At 46.5% G+C, this 14,219-nt stretch overlaps 1 protein-coding gene across 1 annotated transcript in view; it reads right to left on the bottom strand.

The window, feature by feature from the left end:
* Positions 1–14,219, bottom strand: part of FAM131A (family with sequence similarity 131 member A) — a 459,445-nt gene that overhangs the window by 33,724 nt on the left and 411,502 nt on the right. Inside the window, exon 5 of the mRNA XM_078668163.1 lies at positions 12,658–12,786. Within this exon, the coding sequence (XP_078524289.1) occupies positions 12,658–12,786 (129 nt within the window). The remainder of the gene's footprint in view (positions 1–12,657; positions 12,787–14,219) is intronic.

The following is a 14,219-nucleotide window of genomic DNA, read 5'->3' as shown; positions in this document are numbered from 1 at the left end:
TAAGCTGATATAGAGGGTGGTCATAAAACAATAGAACCTGCTTCTGTAACACCCCGGCTTAAGCTGATATTGCGGGTGGTCATAAAACAATAGAATCTGCTTTTGTAGCACCCCCACTTAAGCTGATAGAGCGGGTGGTCATAAAACAATAGAATCTGCTTCTGTAGCACCCCCGCTTAACCGTATATAGTGGGTGGTCATAAAACAATAGAATATGCTTCTGTAGCACCCCGCTTAAGCTGATAGAGCGGGTGGTCATAAAACAATAGACTCTTCTTCTGTAGCACCCCGCTTAAGCTGATAGAGCGGGTGGTCATAAAACAATAGAATCTGCTTCTGTAGCACCCCCACTTAAGCTGATAGAGCGGGTGGTCATAAAACAATAGAATCTGCTTTTGTAGCACCCCCGCTTAAGCTGATAGAGCTGGTGGTCATAAAACTATAGAATCTGCTTCTGTAGCACCCCCGCTTAACCGTATATAGTGGGTGGTCATAAAACAATAGAATTTGCTTCTGTAGCACCCCACTTAAGCTGATAGAGCGAGTGGTCATAAAACAATAGAATCTTCTTCTGTAGCACCCCCGCTTAAGCTGATATAGCGGGTGGTCAGAAAATGATAGTATCTGCGTCTGTAGCACTCTCGTGCTGGTGTTGGGTTCTCTATTGGGTGAATGTGAAGTAGTAATTTGGCTACAGTGTATTTGATCTTTTGAGCGTGTGCTTGTGAGTGACGGTGCTGAAAACTGCTGTGTCTTTTCGTGTAAGTTAATTCTAAAGGCCCTTGCAACTTTCAGACTGGGTGGATGTTGCTGTTATATTTTTTTCTATGAGCAACTTAAAAATTTTGTGAAAGTTCAGATTTTTACGTGAAAAACTTTGTGCAGAAAAGTTAAGAACGATTAATCGAAACTGTAGTATTTGCGAGAATTATAAGATGTTCGCGTGAGAAAAAGTTCAAATCTTCACACATCCCTAGGGATATGTATGACGATTCGGCTCGAAAGGTACCCACGTGCAGAGGACATAATGTAGAAAGTTCCAGTGCATTTGGATACACATAAGGTCGTATTCCTTTTATTATATTTGTTCCTTACTTCAGATGGCAGTGATGCCTTAGTGTGCTTCACCCATGTGACGTAATTGTAATGGTCCTGATGAATGCTGAGCCAATCCGGGCTCCACATAGCAGAAACATTCGACCTATTATTGTTTTCACTTTTAGGACTGGGTGGTTCAAATTAACATAATCACCAATCCGTCCGACTTTTCACCTATTTTAATGAAGTTAGAGCTACCCCCTTAATAAAGTAATTTTGTCTGGGGAGCAGCCCATACTTCTTTTAAATCACTGACTCACTTTTTCTTAAAGAAAAGAACCCAATGAAGACAAATGGCAACCAACTGTCTTGTTGGTGCCTGAGGGCTCTTTTTCTTTACTCTGTGCGTGCAACACAAATCTGTATGAATGGTCATAGTCTGAATTTTTTTTTCCTGTAATGATAATAACTGACTAACCCTCTCTTCCTTTTAGTCACTCTTTTGTTGATTTATATGAGGACATAATGTAGACAGGAATTTAGGAGCAGGGCTGGCTCTAGGGCGGTGCGGCCGGTGCCACCGCACCGAGTGCTGACTTCAGGGGGCGCTGCAAGTTTATTTTGGCTTTAAAAGCACCTGCTGCTGTCTTCCTTGACCCCAGTAATTTCCAGACAACAATAAAAATGTTAAGATAACTCTGGTGAGAGAGTTTTGTCTAGTTGAGGTTTTGACTGATCATAAAATAGCACAGAGGGTTAATGTGCCTGCTGCAATGAAAGTGTACCACGCAGAGTACCACGCAGATCACAAAGTGCATATCATGTAAATAGGTCAATGAGTTACTGCTTTTCTAAGAGACATCCTTTTGTTACTTGCAGTCTATGAATTAAAATCCTAATATAGAACAGTGAGTTATTAATTTTCATCAAAGAACCGCATGCACACTGCAGAATATCAATTAGAGCATAGATTAAAGTTGCAAAAAGGGTTCATTTGGGTAGAAATCCATTCTTATTATTAAAGAGCACTCCAAACTATGGGGTTTCGTGTTCAGTTTTGAGTTTTTGCTACTCCAGACCACACACTCTTTAACTATACTGTCCATATGGATTACATGTTACTCCTACACCTTGTAGTTCCTCTGGCATATGTAACTTTTCCTGTAAACTGATTTACACATGTATGACGGATTGTCTCTGTGTAATGTATGTGTGATGCAAAGTGCTCTTATGCCCTACACTGGTATGGGTGGTGCTATATATCTAATTAAATGCATCTAAAAGAGAGAGGTTTTGGAGACTTGAGTGGCGCTGTTAAAAGGTGGTGGAGAGGGAATCCATGATGGAGGCGGTCACTATCCCCACCACGGATGGGGGGGGGGTACCAACAAATATTGTCGCACCAGCACTAAAGCCGTCTCTATATATTAATGTTGCAGAAAGGGTAGAAATTGATGTTTATTATTAAAGAGAACCCCCAACTATGGTGTTCCGTTTTCAATTCTGAGTTTGCGCTTCTCCTGACCAAGCTCTTTTAACCTATACTGTCTACCTGTATGGATGACATGTGACTCCTAAAACCTTGTAGTCCTCTGTTTTATGTAACATTTCCTATACACTGATTTACACAGGCATGATTGATTGTCTCTGTGTAATGTGTGTGATGCAAAGTGCTCTGATACCCTACCCTGGTATGAGTGACAGTATAATAACTAATTAAATGCATCTGAAAGAGAGTGGTTATGGCGACTTGAGGGGCGCTGTCAAAAGATGGTGGTGGTCACCACATCCACCACAGATGGGGGGGGCCAACAACCATTGTCCCGCTGGGCGCCACCAGCGATAAAGCCGGCCTTGTTTATGTGCACAGGAAGTTGCATGCTGAGGAGATCACACGTGGTCTCACTTGCAGCAATACCCGCACACAGAAAGTCACACTGGCGCATATCACGCACTACATGTTACATACCTGCCAACTCACACGGTAGCACGTGTGACACACGATATCTGCTCCCATCACACGGTCACCAGGTGAAGAGCCCATATCACACTGTGCCAGAGAAAACGAGTTGAAAACCACTGTAAATAGTGGTTTTCAAGAGGCTTGGAACTGTGTACGTCCATTAACCCCTTCGCTGCGGCGGCTATTCCGACGCAGCGCTAAGGGGGAGGCGGGGCCGCGCGGCGGTCCCGTGCTCGTGACGGAACACCTCCGTCACGGCCCGCGGGTGAGCTGTGCTTGTGACGGAATGGTTCCGTCACGACCCCGCCCGCCTAATAGAACCTTCAGTGCAGGCGCGGTGAGCGGGCCGTGATGGAACCGTTCCGTCACCAGCACAGCCCACCCGAGGCTCGTGACGGAACGGTTACGTCACGAGTATGGGAGGGGTTAAGGGGTGTGAAAACAACCCAGGACATGGGTGCTTGGGGGCTGCATCGGGTTCAAAAGTGCCTTATAGGTACTTCTTGGCACGAGGCGCCGCCCCTTCAAGGCACGAGGCCACGCCCCTTTCAAGGCCCCGCCCCCTCATCACACTGTGAGATTGTTCTTGAAGTTGGCAGGTATGATGTTAAGAGCACAGCGAGTTGCACTTTTAGGCCGCCACACGTGCACCCCACAACATACACTTGACGTCACGTTTATAGCGCACACTAGCCACCTGCGAGGTTCAGCGCCTCCACAATGAACATGTAATTATGAACATTACAGCCCCAGCGTAAAAATATCCATCCCGCACGTGGCCGACCATCGAAGTTTCCATCGAGCCGAGGAGGCAGGCGATGAAAGGCGCTCTCTGCGCTCCCCCTTTCATGCTAATTATACCAAACGCAATTAGAACTTTCTCTGAGCACACAGGAAGGGCCGTTACCGCTCGGCGCCTTTGAAATGCAAATGAGACCGGATTAGCTGTCATCTAATTACAGGCAGATTTAAATACAGATGGGCGGAAGGGCACAGATTATAATATTTTTAGAGGCAGACGCACACGCATGTTCTCCCAGAAGGCTCGATGGGCCAAGGGTGCGCGTTTCCCTAATGATAGCCATCGCGTGGCCATGTTCTTCTCCGAGCGGCCAGCAGGGGGCGGTAGGTGCTTCAGCAACTCTGGAAGTGGGAAAGTTCGGGTTCAGGGATGCCGAACTTCCCACCTCGAGGGCCCGAAGGACCAGGGTGTTGAAGCAGGGCCACGACGACTAGTGAGGGAGGGGGAGCGGGGTGGTATAGGGGCATCTTGCTTCTTGAAGTAAGAGCAGTGCTTTAAGTGGGCCGGTACTCACCGGTACTGAGTACCGGCACTTCTTATTTTTACCACTCTGAGTACCGGCACTCCTCTGCTGCCAAGGAGAGTATTGGTACTCATCAAAGGTAGGCTCATTGTTGCTTTTGGCTCACGCGCACGAACGAGGCTGTCTGACAGCCAAAGCGCCTCTAGCCCAAGCTGAGCCACCTCTAAACAATTCAGCAGGGCTCATCTGCATAATGTCCGGTGTTCACCACCATGCTGTGTTTGACAGAGCAGGGTCCATTCAGACCCTATGCTGTCAATCACATTCACACCATGGTGTGCATTTGTGCACACAGTCGAATCCAGGCATCCCGCTGACAGCAGCAATAGAAGCAATTAAGAAAGCCACGGGAGATAAGGGGTGTACAATGGCCTTTATCCCACCTGAGTCTTTTGTGTGAGTGTCTGTCTGCTTGTGTCTGGGTGTTTGCCTGCTTGTGTGCATGTTTGTGTGTGTGTGTGTGTGTGTGTGAGAGAGAAATGTGAGTGAAAGAGGGTGAGAATCCAGACACTTGGGAGGTATTTTAAAGGACATTCTCGGAATGTTTTGTGTGAGCATTGCTGCTTGTTTCTGTGAGTGCGCACTCAAGAATATATAAGCATTCGGCCACATAGTAGAAGTGTCTTATATGTCTTGTCCTTAGCCCTGCCCCTAGCCCCGCCCACTTGCTACACTCATAGCTCATATTAAGAGTACCTGCACTTATCTATTCCCATTTAAAGCACTGAGTAAGAGGGCTAGGGGTACACAGAATTAATCTCTAAGGGCTCGATTCACAGAACTAACTTAAGACAAAATCCTAAACTTACTACTTTTGGTATTCACAGAAGTTAGGATTTTGTCTTAAGTTTGTCTTAAGACTGACTTAAGACAAAATCCTAACTTAAGTCTGTCTTAAGACAAACTTAAGACAAAATCCTAACTTCTGTGAATACCAAAAGTAGTAAGTTTAGGATTTTGTCTTAAGTTAGTTCTGTGAATCGGCACCTAAGGCACCAGGGATACAAGGGGTTGGGCACAAGCGAAGGAACGCATTTCATCATTAGACCTACATAGGTATGTGGTTTGTGAAACGGGTGCCGGACTACCTCTACAAAAGCATGGCTCGGTGAACTGGCTTAGGGGGTCTCGGCATTTCATTTCACCTCTTGGACTTTATGATTACAACAGTACAGATAATTTCCGGGGGCATTCCAGGGATTGGAAACACCAGCGTTTCCCTGTAGGGCTTGACGCTTCTGGGTAACTATGACAGGCGACAGCCCCCAGAATGAATGACTCAATTAATGGTGCCTCTGGGACTCAATGGCGTCTCCTTCTCCCCTTCTTTCTTTGCTCTTACCTCCTCCTGCACCCTGCTGAAGTTTTACTGTTCACCTTCTCGTCTTCTTGTTCTTCTCTCGATGTATCTTCTCTCACCTGTCTTATAGTTATTCCTTCCCGGCCCTCCACACTCTCTACCCCATAGCGCCCCTCCCCAGCCCACAACCTTCTCCACTGCCTTCTAATGAATTTGTATTGTTTACTTTCTCATCCTTTTGTTATCCTTTCAAAGCATAACACAATCTAGTGTTATGTTTTTATGTAAAACGCCTACAAGCTTCTGGGTGCTAGTGCGCTGCATATGGATGCTAAATAAATTGTAAGTATACGCTTCAGGGGCTGGCACGAGAAAAAAAAGATTTTCAGAACTACAAGACCCCGAGGACAGGCACAGTCACACAAACTCGCCTCTGGAGAAAAGGTGGCTGATGGACTGACGTAGAGGTGTGCAGCATTTCAACCTTGGGCCTTTCAATTCAGGGGTTTGATTCGCAGGTGGAGAGCGTTTTTAAGTCTCACGCCTAGCGTTGCAGTGCGCAGCACTGCGTGTGCGAGACCTCTTGAATGGGTTTCAGAAAGCTAACCACACACTTGTGCGTGTGGTTTTGCTTTCGCAGGCATTGGCTGTAGTGTGTTTTTTTTTTTTTTCAACGGCACGTAATTGGGCAAAGGCGGGCGCATGTCCCGCCTTTGCCCCCCATTCCTGTCTGTGTCTAGGACGCGCCTCAGCGTGCGGCACAGACAGACTCCCTCGCGCCCCCGCTCCTCTGTGGTGAGCGCGCACCACTGCTTTGGATTACCGCGTTCGGCTCCTCTGTGGTGCGCACGCTCCACTGGTTTCTTTTTACATATTAAATGAATTAAAAAAAATAAGGAAAAAAAAGTGTGTGCCAACCTGTTCCAGTTTGGGAGGCTGACGTTTCCTCGGCGTTTACACTGTCTCGCAACCCGTAAGAGTCTGCTCGTCACCAAGGCAACTGGTGACTGCTATTCACTCCCTCCGAGAGAACGCTTTTGCAACAGAAACAAACATTATATTTGCCCTTTAAACAATATTGGATAAAGCAAGATTTTGCGTGGAAGAAGGTGAGATAAGAACATATTTCCCTACAAAAGTGTATTAGCAACTTCCTGGCGATACTATTGCCATGTATGTGTACGTGCGTGCTTCCCCTTGTCATGACAGGCTCCGCGCTGTTCGAAGATGGCGGCGCCCATGGCCGGTACTTTCAGTGCCATAAGCATGGCATTTCGAGTTTGGCTGTGCCGCACCTCCGTGATGAGGCCTGGTCTCCGAGGCCATCTGAAATATTGTAGTAACGCTTCCGTTCCGCTAGTGCCTTCATGCCCCGCTATACTCCCCCTGCTGCTCGCTGGGGGTGTACGACTGTTCCGAGACTTTCTGAGCCCTGAGGAGGAGGGATCCCTGCTGGCGGAGCTCGAGCCCCCCCTGGCAAAGGGGTGATACCAGGACGGCCACTGGGATCAGGTGAGGGAGATAAGATGCCGAGTGGGCGTGGAGGTGTAATTGGATCATGTTTATAAAGACGGTCGGGGCACTGGGTGCATGGTATGAGGTAAGTACTGGGTATTAAGTATCATGGTATGTGGAAAGCGGAGGCACTGGGGTTCGGTTATGAGGAAAGTACTAGCAGATGACGGCATCATCACGGGCTTCCTTATTTAGTGCTCGAGCAAACAAGGAGAGTCGGGCCAGTGGTTTAGCATGGCTCGAAGAGCCCGCGCACGAGCGTGTTACATGCAATGGTTAGTTAAGACTATGTTATGCAGCTTTATGATTTACTGTTAGGGTTATATGTTTAAGGTGTTGTGATTTACTGTGGCTGAGAATGATGATTGTCATAGCACTCTGAAATTCTTCTGCATGAAAGATTCCAGTCAACGGCTCCCTGTGGCAATTGCTTTGGGACTCTCATACGGGTGGTTGCGCTCCAATCGGCTCCTTATTTATGTACGAATAAACCAATTTTAACTACTACTTGAGCGTGGACTTAACCCCTTTGCTGCGGGGGTAATTCCCCCGCTGTGCTGGGGGGGAGGGGGCGTGCACAGCGCCCCCATGCTCATGACGAGCTCAGCTCGCCATGAACCACGGCGCTCCTGTGCTCATGACGAGCTGAGCTCGTCACAGGTTCACCGGCTCCCGTGGGAAGCTCAGCAGGAGAATTCTCCCCGCACCTGAGCGTTCCACGAGCCATGACGAGCTGAGCTCGTCATGAGCACCAGAGCGCCGTGGCTCAGCTCGTCATGAGCATGGGAGGGGTTAATGTTTCATAAAAGAGCAAAACCATAAAAATGTTTGGTATGTAATTTTACAACAAACATGATGTAAAAATTCATGACATCGTTTCAAAATTCTCCCAAAATGTTTTTTTTTGTATTATTCTGAAGCGTTTTACATCAGATGATATCACTGTTGTTTACCTGGCATCTTTGGCATGATTTGCCCTGTTTGTTTGCGTCTGACATCCTGTTTAGGTCGAGCCTAGCAGCGTATGCTGCTCTGTAAGGCATGTTGGATTCAGTATATGAACTTCAAGCCGGTCCATCGCTTGTCATTGGTTGTTTCAAGTGCCTTTCTAAACTCCCCACTTTGGAATGGTAAATCGTGCCAATTTGTCCCTCCTGTTGGTATGTCATTTCCTCCAATAGCTACTGGCCCTTTTACAGGTCTCATTTTACTTCTATTTCAGTTTGTTTCGTGCACTATTTTTCCAATTGCCAGCCTCGTGTTCTGGAAATGTTGAAAACTCGAGCAGTTGACCAAAGTTACTGCTTTCCCCTCCCACCCACTCTGTGTGTTCTCCCCTTCACACCTTGGCTTTCATTTATGATCTAAAGAGTCTGAGTCACTAAAGATTGAGTTGAGCAGTCACAAAGTTATACTGATAGAAATTTGTCTTTACTCGCTAGTTACCTCTAGGGCTCACTGGGGTCCAGGTGAACAAGAGCCTTTCACCTCCTGCGGGGTGAGGGCATGACGATTGTGAGAGGTGGCAACTCTAGAAGAGGACGGCTCAGTAGACTAACGCCTCGAGGATTCAAGGACTGAGGAAATTGGAAAAAAGCCTTTCTACTCTTGGTTTCCTAACCCTAGGAGATAAGGCAAGAATACACAGTCCCCTCAAAAGAAGGATGGCGCACTGGGCTGGCACCGGAACACTGCGCTTTTTAAGTTTCGCCTGCACAGCACTTGCGCTCTGTTTGTCAAATCTATTGTTTTTAATATAAACTTAAAAGGGACTTATATACTGCCCCTTTCTTTCCTGGCTTTTCATTGGTTCCTGTGCGTGCCACTTACTTTTCCCTCATTTCTTTTGGTTGTAGCATATTTTTCTGCATTTACCAATGCTTGTTGCTCGTCTGCTCCTCTTATCTGTTTCCCGTAGCCGAAATACTGTTAACATCCACTTTGATGGAACTATTTTTTCATAAAGCTTTGCCTCTTTTTTTTCTTTTTCGCCTTGCAGCAGATTTATATAGCAACTTATCACCCAGAGAGATTAAGGGGCATATTTACAAGGTAGTGGCAGAGGGTGGTGTTAGCCTCATTGGCTTAACGCCACGCTCCGCCACTCTTGAAATGCACGGCTGCACCATATTTACAAGAATACGGTACAACCTTGCGTTTTACCCTACGCTGGCGCTAATTTAGCTGCCTAGCTCCAACGCAGGCACACTTGTACCACAGTGCAAGGGTGCCTGCGTTGTGTAGAAGGATTGTGTATGTACAGGAAGGTATCTCTTCCTGCACATAAACAGTGTGAAATGGCCTTTTGAAACTTCTCAAAGAAGTTACAAAACTACATTTTGAAAAAAAAAAGTGTTTCTGTGCAGGAAGGGACACCTTCCTGCACAGAAACAATCAATGGTGTTTTGCTCTTTCTATGTGTGCTGCACAATGCAGCACACAGGGAAACAGCAAAACATTTCTCCTCATTGCACCAGGGTAAGACCAAGTTTTTCCTGGTCTTAATTTTGGTGCCTCCCCATATTTACGCCACCCTTGTAAATATGGGGCAGAGTCATAATCAGTGAGTGTTGCGGTGAAACGCCCAGCACAACACCATTGCCCGCCGCATTTCACGCTAAGTATAGCGTAAAAGGTTGCCTTATTCACAAAATACGGTGTTATCCATCATTTACTTTAGTTCTCTAATCTAGTAAATATAATTTGCCTTCCCATCGCTTCAGAGTTATGTTTTTGAATTATACTAATGTAAAGCTCATTTGCATACACTTGCCTGTGTAATGGATGTAAAGACAATGTTCTTTAGCCTGAAACCCCCTTGGGTTAGTTGGTGTCACTCCTTTGGCTCACTCGGTGACAGTCGAAGATGACATTTACACCTCACCACTTTCAAAAGTCACTAGCCGCCACTGCTGACCAGTGCACACTCAGCCCCGTTGCTGACTCTAAACACAGAGGGCCCGATCCACCAAGGTATTCTTAGATGTCTGATCTAAACTTAGACCAAATGCCTCTGAAATCATCTGCGGCGTACCACAAGGATCCTCACTCAGTCCCACCCTCTTCAACGTATACATGAGCCCCCTCGCGGCCATCGCCCGCCAACACAACCTCAACATCATCTCTTACGCGGATGACACTCAACTGATCCTATCTCTCACCAAGGACCCCAGCACCGCTAAAACTAACCTACACGAAGGAATGAAAGAAGTCGCCGAATGGATGAAACAAAGCCGTCTGAAACTGAACTCAGACAAAACAGAAGTCCTCATCTTAGGTAAATCCCCCTCTGCATGGGACGACTCCTGGTGGCCGGAAGCCCTCGGAAATGCACCCATCCCGACAGACCACGCACGGAACCTTGGCGTCATCCTGGATTCTTCACTCTCAATGAACAGACAAGTCAGCGCCGTATCCTCTTCCTGCTTTAACATTCTTCGCATGCTCAGAAAAACATTTCGCTGGATCCCCTCCGAAACAAGGAAAACAGTCACCCACGCTCTAGTCACGAGCCGACTGGACTACGGAAACACCCTCTGCGCAGGTACCACCGCTAAACTCCAGAAGAAACTACAACGAATCCAAAACGCCTCAGCCAGGCTCATATTAGACATCCCACGCAACGAACACATCTCTGGTCACCTTAAAGACCTCCACTGGCTACCCGTCAATAAGAGGATCACTTTCCGACTGCTTACCCACGCACACAAATCACTCTACGACATCGGACCAGATTGCCTCAACTCCCGACTGTCCTTCTACACCCCCTCCCGCCAACTTCGCTCTTCCAGCCAAGCCTTCGCCACTGTACCTCGCATCAACAAGACCACCATGGGAGGCAGATCCTTCTCATACCTGGCTGCCAAAACATGGAACTCTCTCCCCGCTTACCTTCGCCTCACCCAGAATCACCTAGCGTTCAGAAAGCAGCTTAAAACGTGGATATTTGACAAATAATCCACCTCCCCTTCCTAAGCGCCTTGAAACCCTCTGGGTATGTAGTGCGCTATATAAATATTTTGACTTGACTTGACTTGACTAAGTTTATGACTTTGGGAATTCACAAAGGGCCTTTACGAGTACTCTCTGTATGTCCACACTCGGGCGGTAAAGATAGTACTCGTTCAGATAACACAGCCATCTCCAGCACTCTTTGTCTCGGAGCAGAAACTCTCCTGTATGGTCATACCCCAATATAGTAAATTGGAGGCTGAATAACAGTGGAAATGACTTAACCTTAAACCAGAAACAAGATTAGGGAAAACAGTTCTACCTTTCCAAAAAATGATATGGTACAACTTGTACATCTTGAAGATACTTTTCTCAATGACTCCTTACGGAGTCGCAGACCGAGATACGTGATCCAGGTCCTCCCTCTCCTGAGCTCTACGAGGACCAGAATACAGATAAAATCAATATTTCTTGAGAGAAGAGGTCCTTTAAGGTTGATGTGTCCCAAGTGACTACTCTCCGAACCTACAGCAGAGCAGATGCTGTCAAAAATTTCGAAAACAGCGCACCGGAATTGGCTGCATCTCTGCTCAAAAGAGCATAATATAATGACTTTCCTGCCCATATGAATCAGGCTGCTCATCACCCAGAACAGCTGTGCAGGAGGAGTCTTTGATGAGGTGATCCCCAGGGCACCACAAAGCTTCCTCCGCGTTGCACCCAATTAACTGGCCATGCGGACAGTCTCGTCGACAGCCTATCGAGGGATCTCCAATGGCTCTCCTTGTGAATTTCCTGTCTTAGATCTCCAAGTACACTATAATGCCACTAACAGCCAAAGGGGTACCACTGGGCATGAAGAGACATCCACCAAGATACATGCGAAGAGCAAAGTTGTTCCTAGCCACAAAATCATTGCTACCGTCCTCCAAGGACCACTGGTAGATATGGGCTCCGAAGGCGGCATCAAAGCTACAGGGCTTGAGTGCTCTCTCAGGTTGCACCCAAGATTCACCAGTATGTCTCTTCCAGTTAAGATGAGTGAGTGGACCCACAGCCACTGCCCACAACATATCTGTCTCTTCAAAGGACAAATGAAGATATATCATCTCTGAACTTGGAACCTGAGCAAAGATCAGATCTGTGTGTGTCTGTGTGCAGGAGTCTGTTCACACATTATTACTAACCACAGTGCTTGATATTTCTATAGGAAACACATCTTTCTCAAACCCACCTGCCATAAATCACCTACTTAAGGCATGTGTACACCACCTTATATTCAAGAACATGTCACACTTTGCTTGGATGCCTTAAACCATAAAAAGAGGGTCTAAATAGTCAGACCTCCTGGCTTAGATATTGGCGCTTTACGCGATAAACCAGATCTTCATATGACTTATCTAGTTTCTTGTATCATTTCTTCGACTACTTTCACTATGCCCCCAAGCAATGCGACCCACCCTGTGTTTCTCTTCTGTCTCCAACTATTGTCTCTTCATCCCTCTATCCAAAAACATCAATGTCTAATTTCTTATTTCCCGCTCCCCTACCACATAAATATTTACCGGCTAGCTGCGTGCTGTCACTGGTGGATGCAAAGTCCTCGTCGTACGAGTCATCGTTGGAATCTTCCCCGTCGACCGATGACCATGCCCTCAGCTTGGCTTCGGCGATGGCAAACTGTTCAGCTACTCCTACAGAGAACACAACGAGAGAGACAAAAAGCAAGAGTGTGAGAGGGCAACTGGTTGTGATGCTCTATGCAGGAACATGATTCTGTGCACGCCTGGAAAAACATGGGAAAGACAAGGAAATATCTCTGCCTTCACATTGGAATAATAGGACAACAGGTGGAGTCATCTAGGAATAGTATGGACAATACCATCCTTAAGGATTCCCATGGGAACAATGTACATATTGCCTTTGCCTATGGAATTTTGGGTGACCTCAGCTTCTTTCTTGGGAGTACATTTGAGTAGCATGGACCTCACCTCAGTTTCCTTCATGTTAACACACAGGATGGGAATCTCAACTCACTGCATGAAACTATATGGTAAAAACAAAAACCTCACCTTCCATTTGGGATTATGGGAACAACATGTACAGCTTACCCCTTCATGAAATGACATGTACTTAAGGATTGGTCATAGCCTTGCATGGAGTTTGTATGGGAATAGAATGGATTTCTGTTCTCCTATTGGAATATCATGGACCTCACATCAACTACATTCTTGGGATCACATGAGAAGAACATTAATGTTATCTCAGCCGCTCATCCATAGAAATACGTGGGAATCACATGAGCGTCATCGTCCACATATGATCAAATGGAGATTTCACTAGAACATGAAAGTGCATAGGATATTCATGGGTACTGCCTGTGCACATGAGCTCATATAGCTGTGTCATGACCAACCTTTTCCAAAATGTAATATCTGTGACTATCGTGGGCATATGCCCCCTCAAAAAAGTGGACATGGCAACAGCATGGACTACCCTCGTGACATCCTCAGGGAACGGCAACGGGGTTACGCCCCATCCTGGACTCCAGTGAGGACAACCTGAGCATCAATCACTACCCCACCTGGACTTACATGTGACAAACAAGGACATCACCGCCTCTCAATGGATGACAAGGGAACAGAACAGACATCATCTACCCGCATGGAATTCCAGGGGAATGACAAAGGCATCACTTCCCCCAATGGAATCACATGGGATTTAAAGTACATCACCTTCCCCCGCGGAATCATCTGTGAATAGCATGGAGGTCACCTCCCCACATGGAATCATCTGGGAATAGAAAAAACATCAACAGCCCTCATGGGATCTCACGGTGATCGACTACAGCAGCAGCACCCAACCTCGATTAATGACCTGGAGCTAAAATATGGATCAATTTTTGTAATGGAAACATCTGGGAATGAAACACACTGACCCTACTCTATTTCTGATTGTTTTTTAGGTCATCTGCCCTCCGTAGATGACATGGGGAAAACGCAGTCACCACACTCATGGAAAATTTTGGGAATATCCAATACTAATTTGCGTATGCCCAAAGTTATTAAAAGAACGGAAGTCACTATTAAAAGTACTACTGAACAGTATGAAAATACAAACGTGTAGC

Source organism: Lissotriton helveticus, chromosome 11, assembly GCF_964261635.1.
Source record: "Lissotriton helveticus chromosome 11, aLisHel1.1, whole genome shotgun sequence".
Lineage (NCBI taxonomy): Eukaryota > Metazoa > Chordata > Amphibia > Caudata > Salamandridae > Lissotriton > Lissotriton helveticus.
The sequence above is the reverse complement of the archived record's forward strand: the minus strand, read 5'-3'. Positions and strand labels throughout refer to the sequence as shown.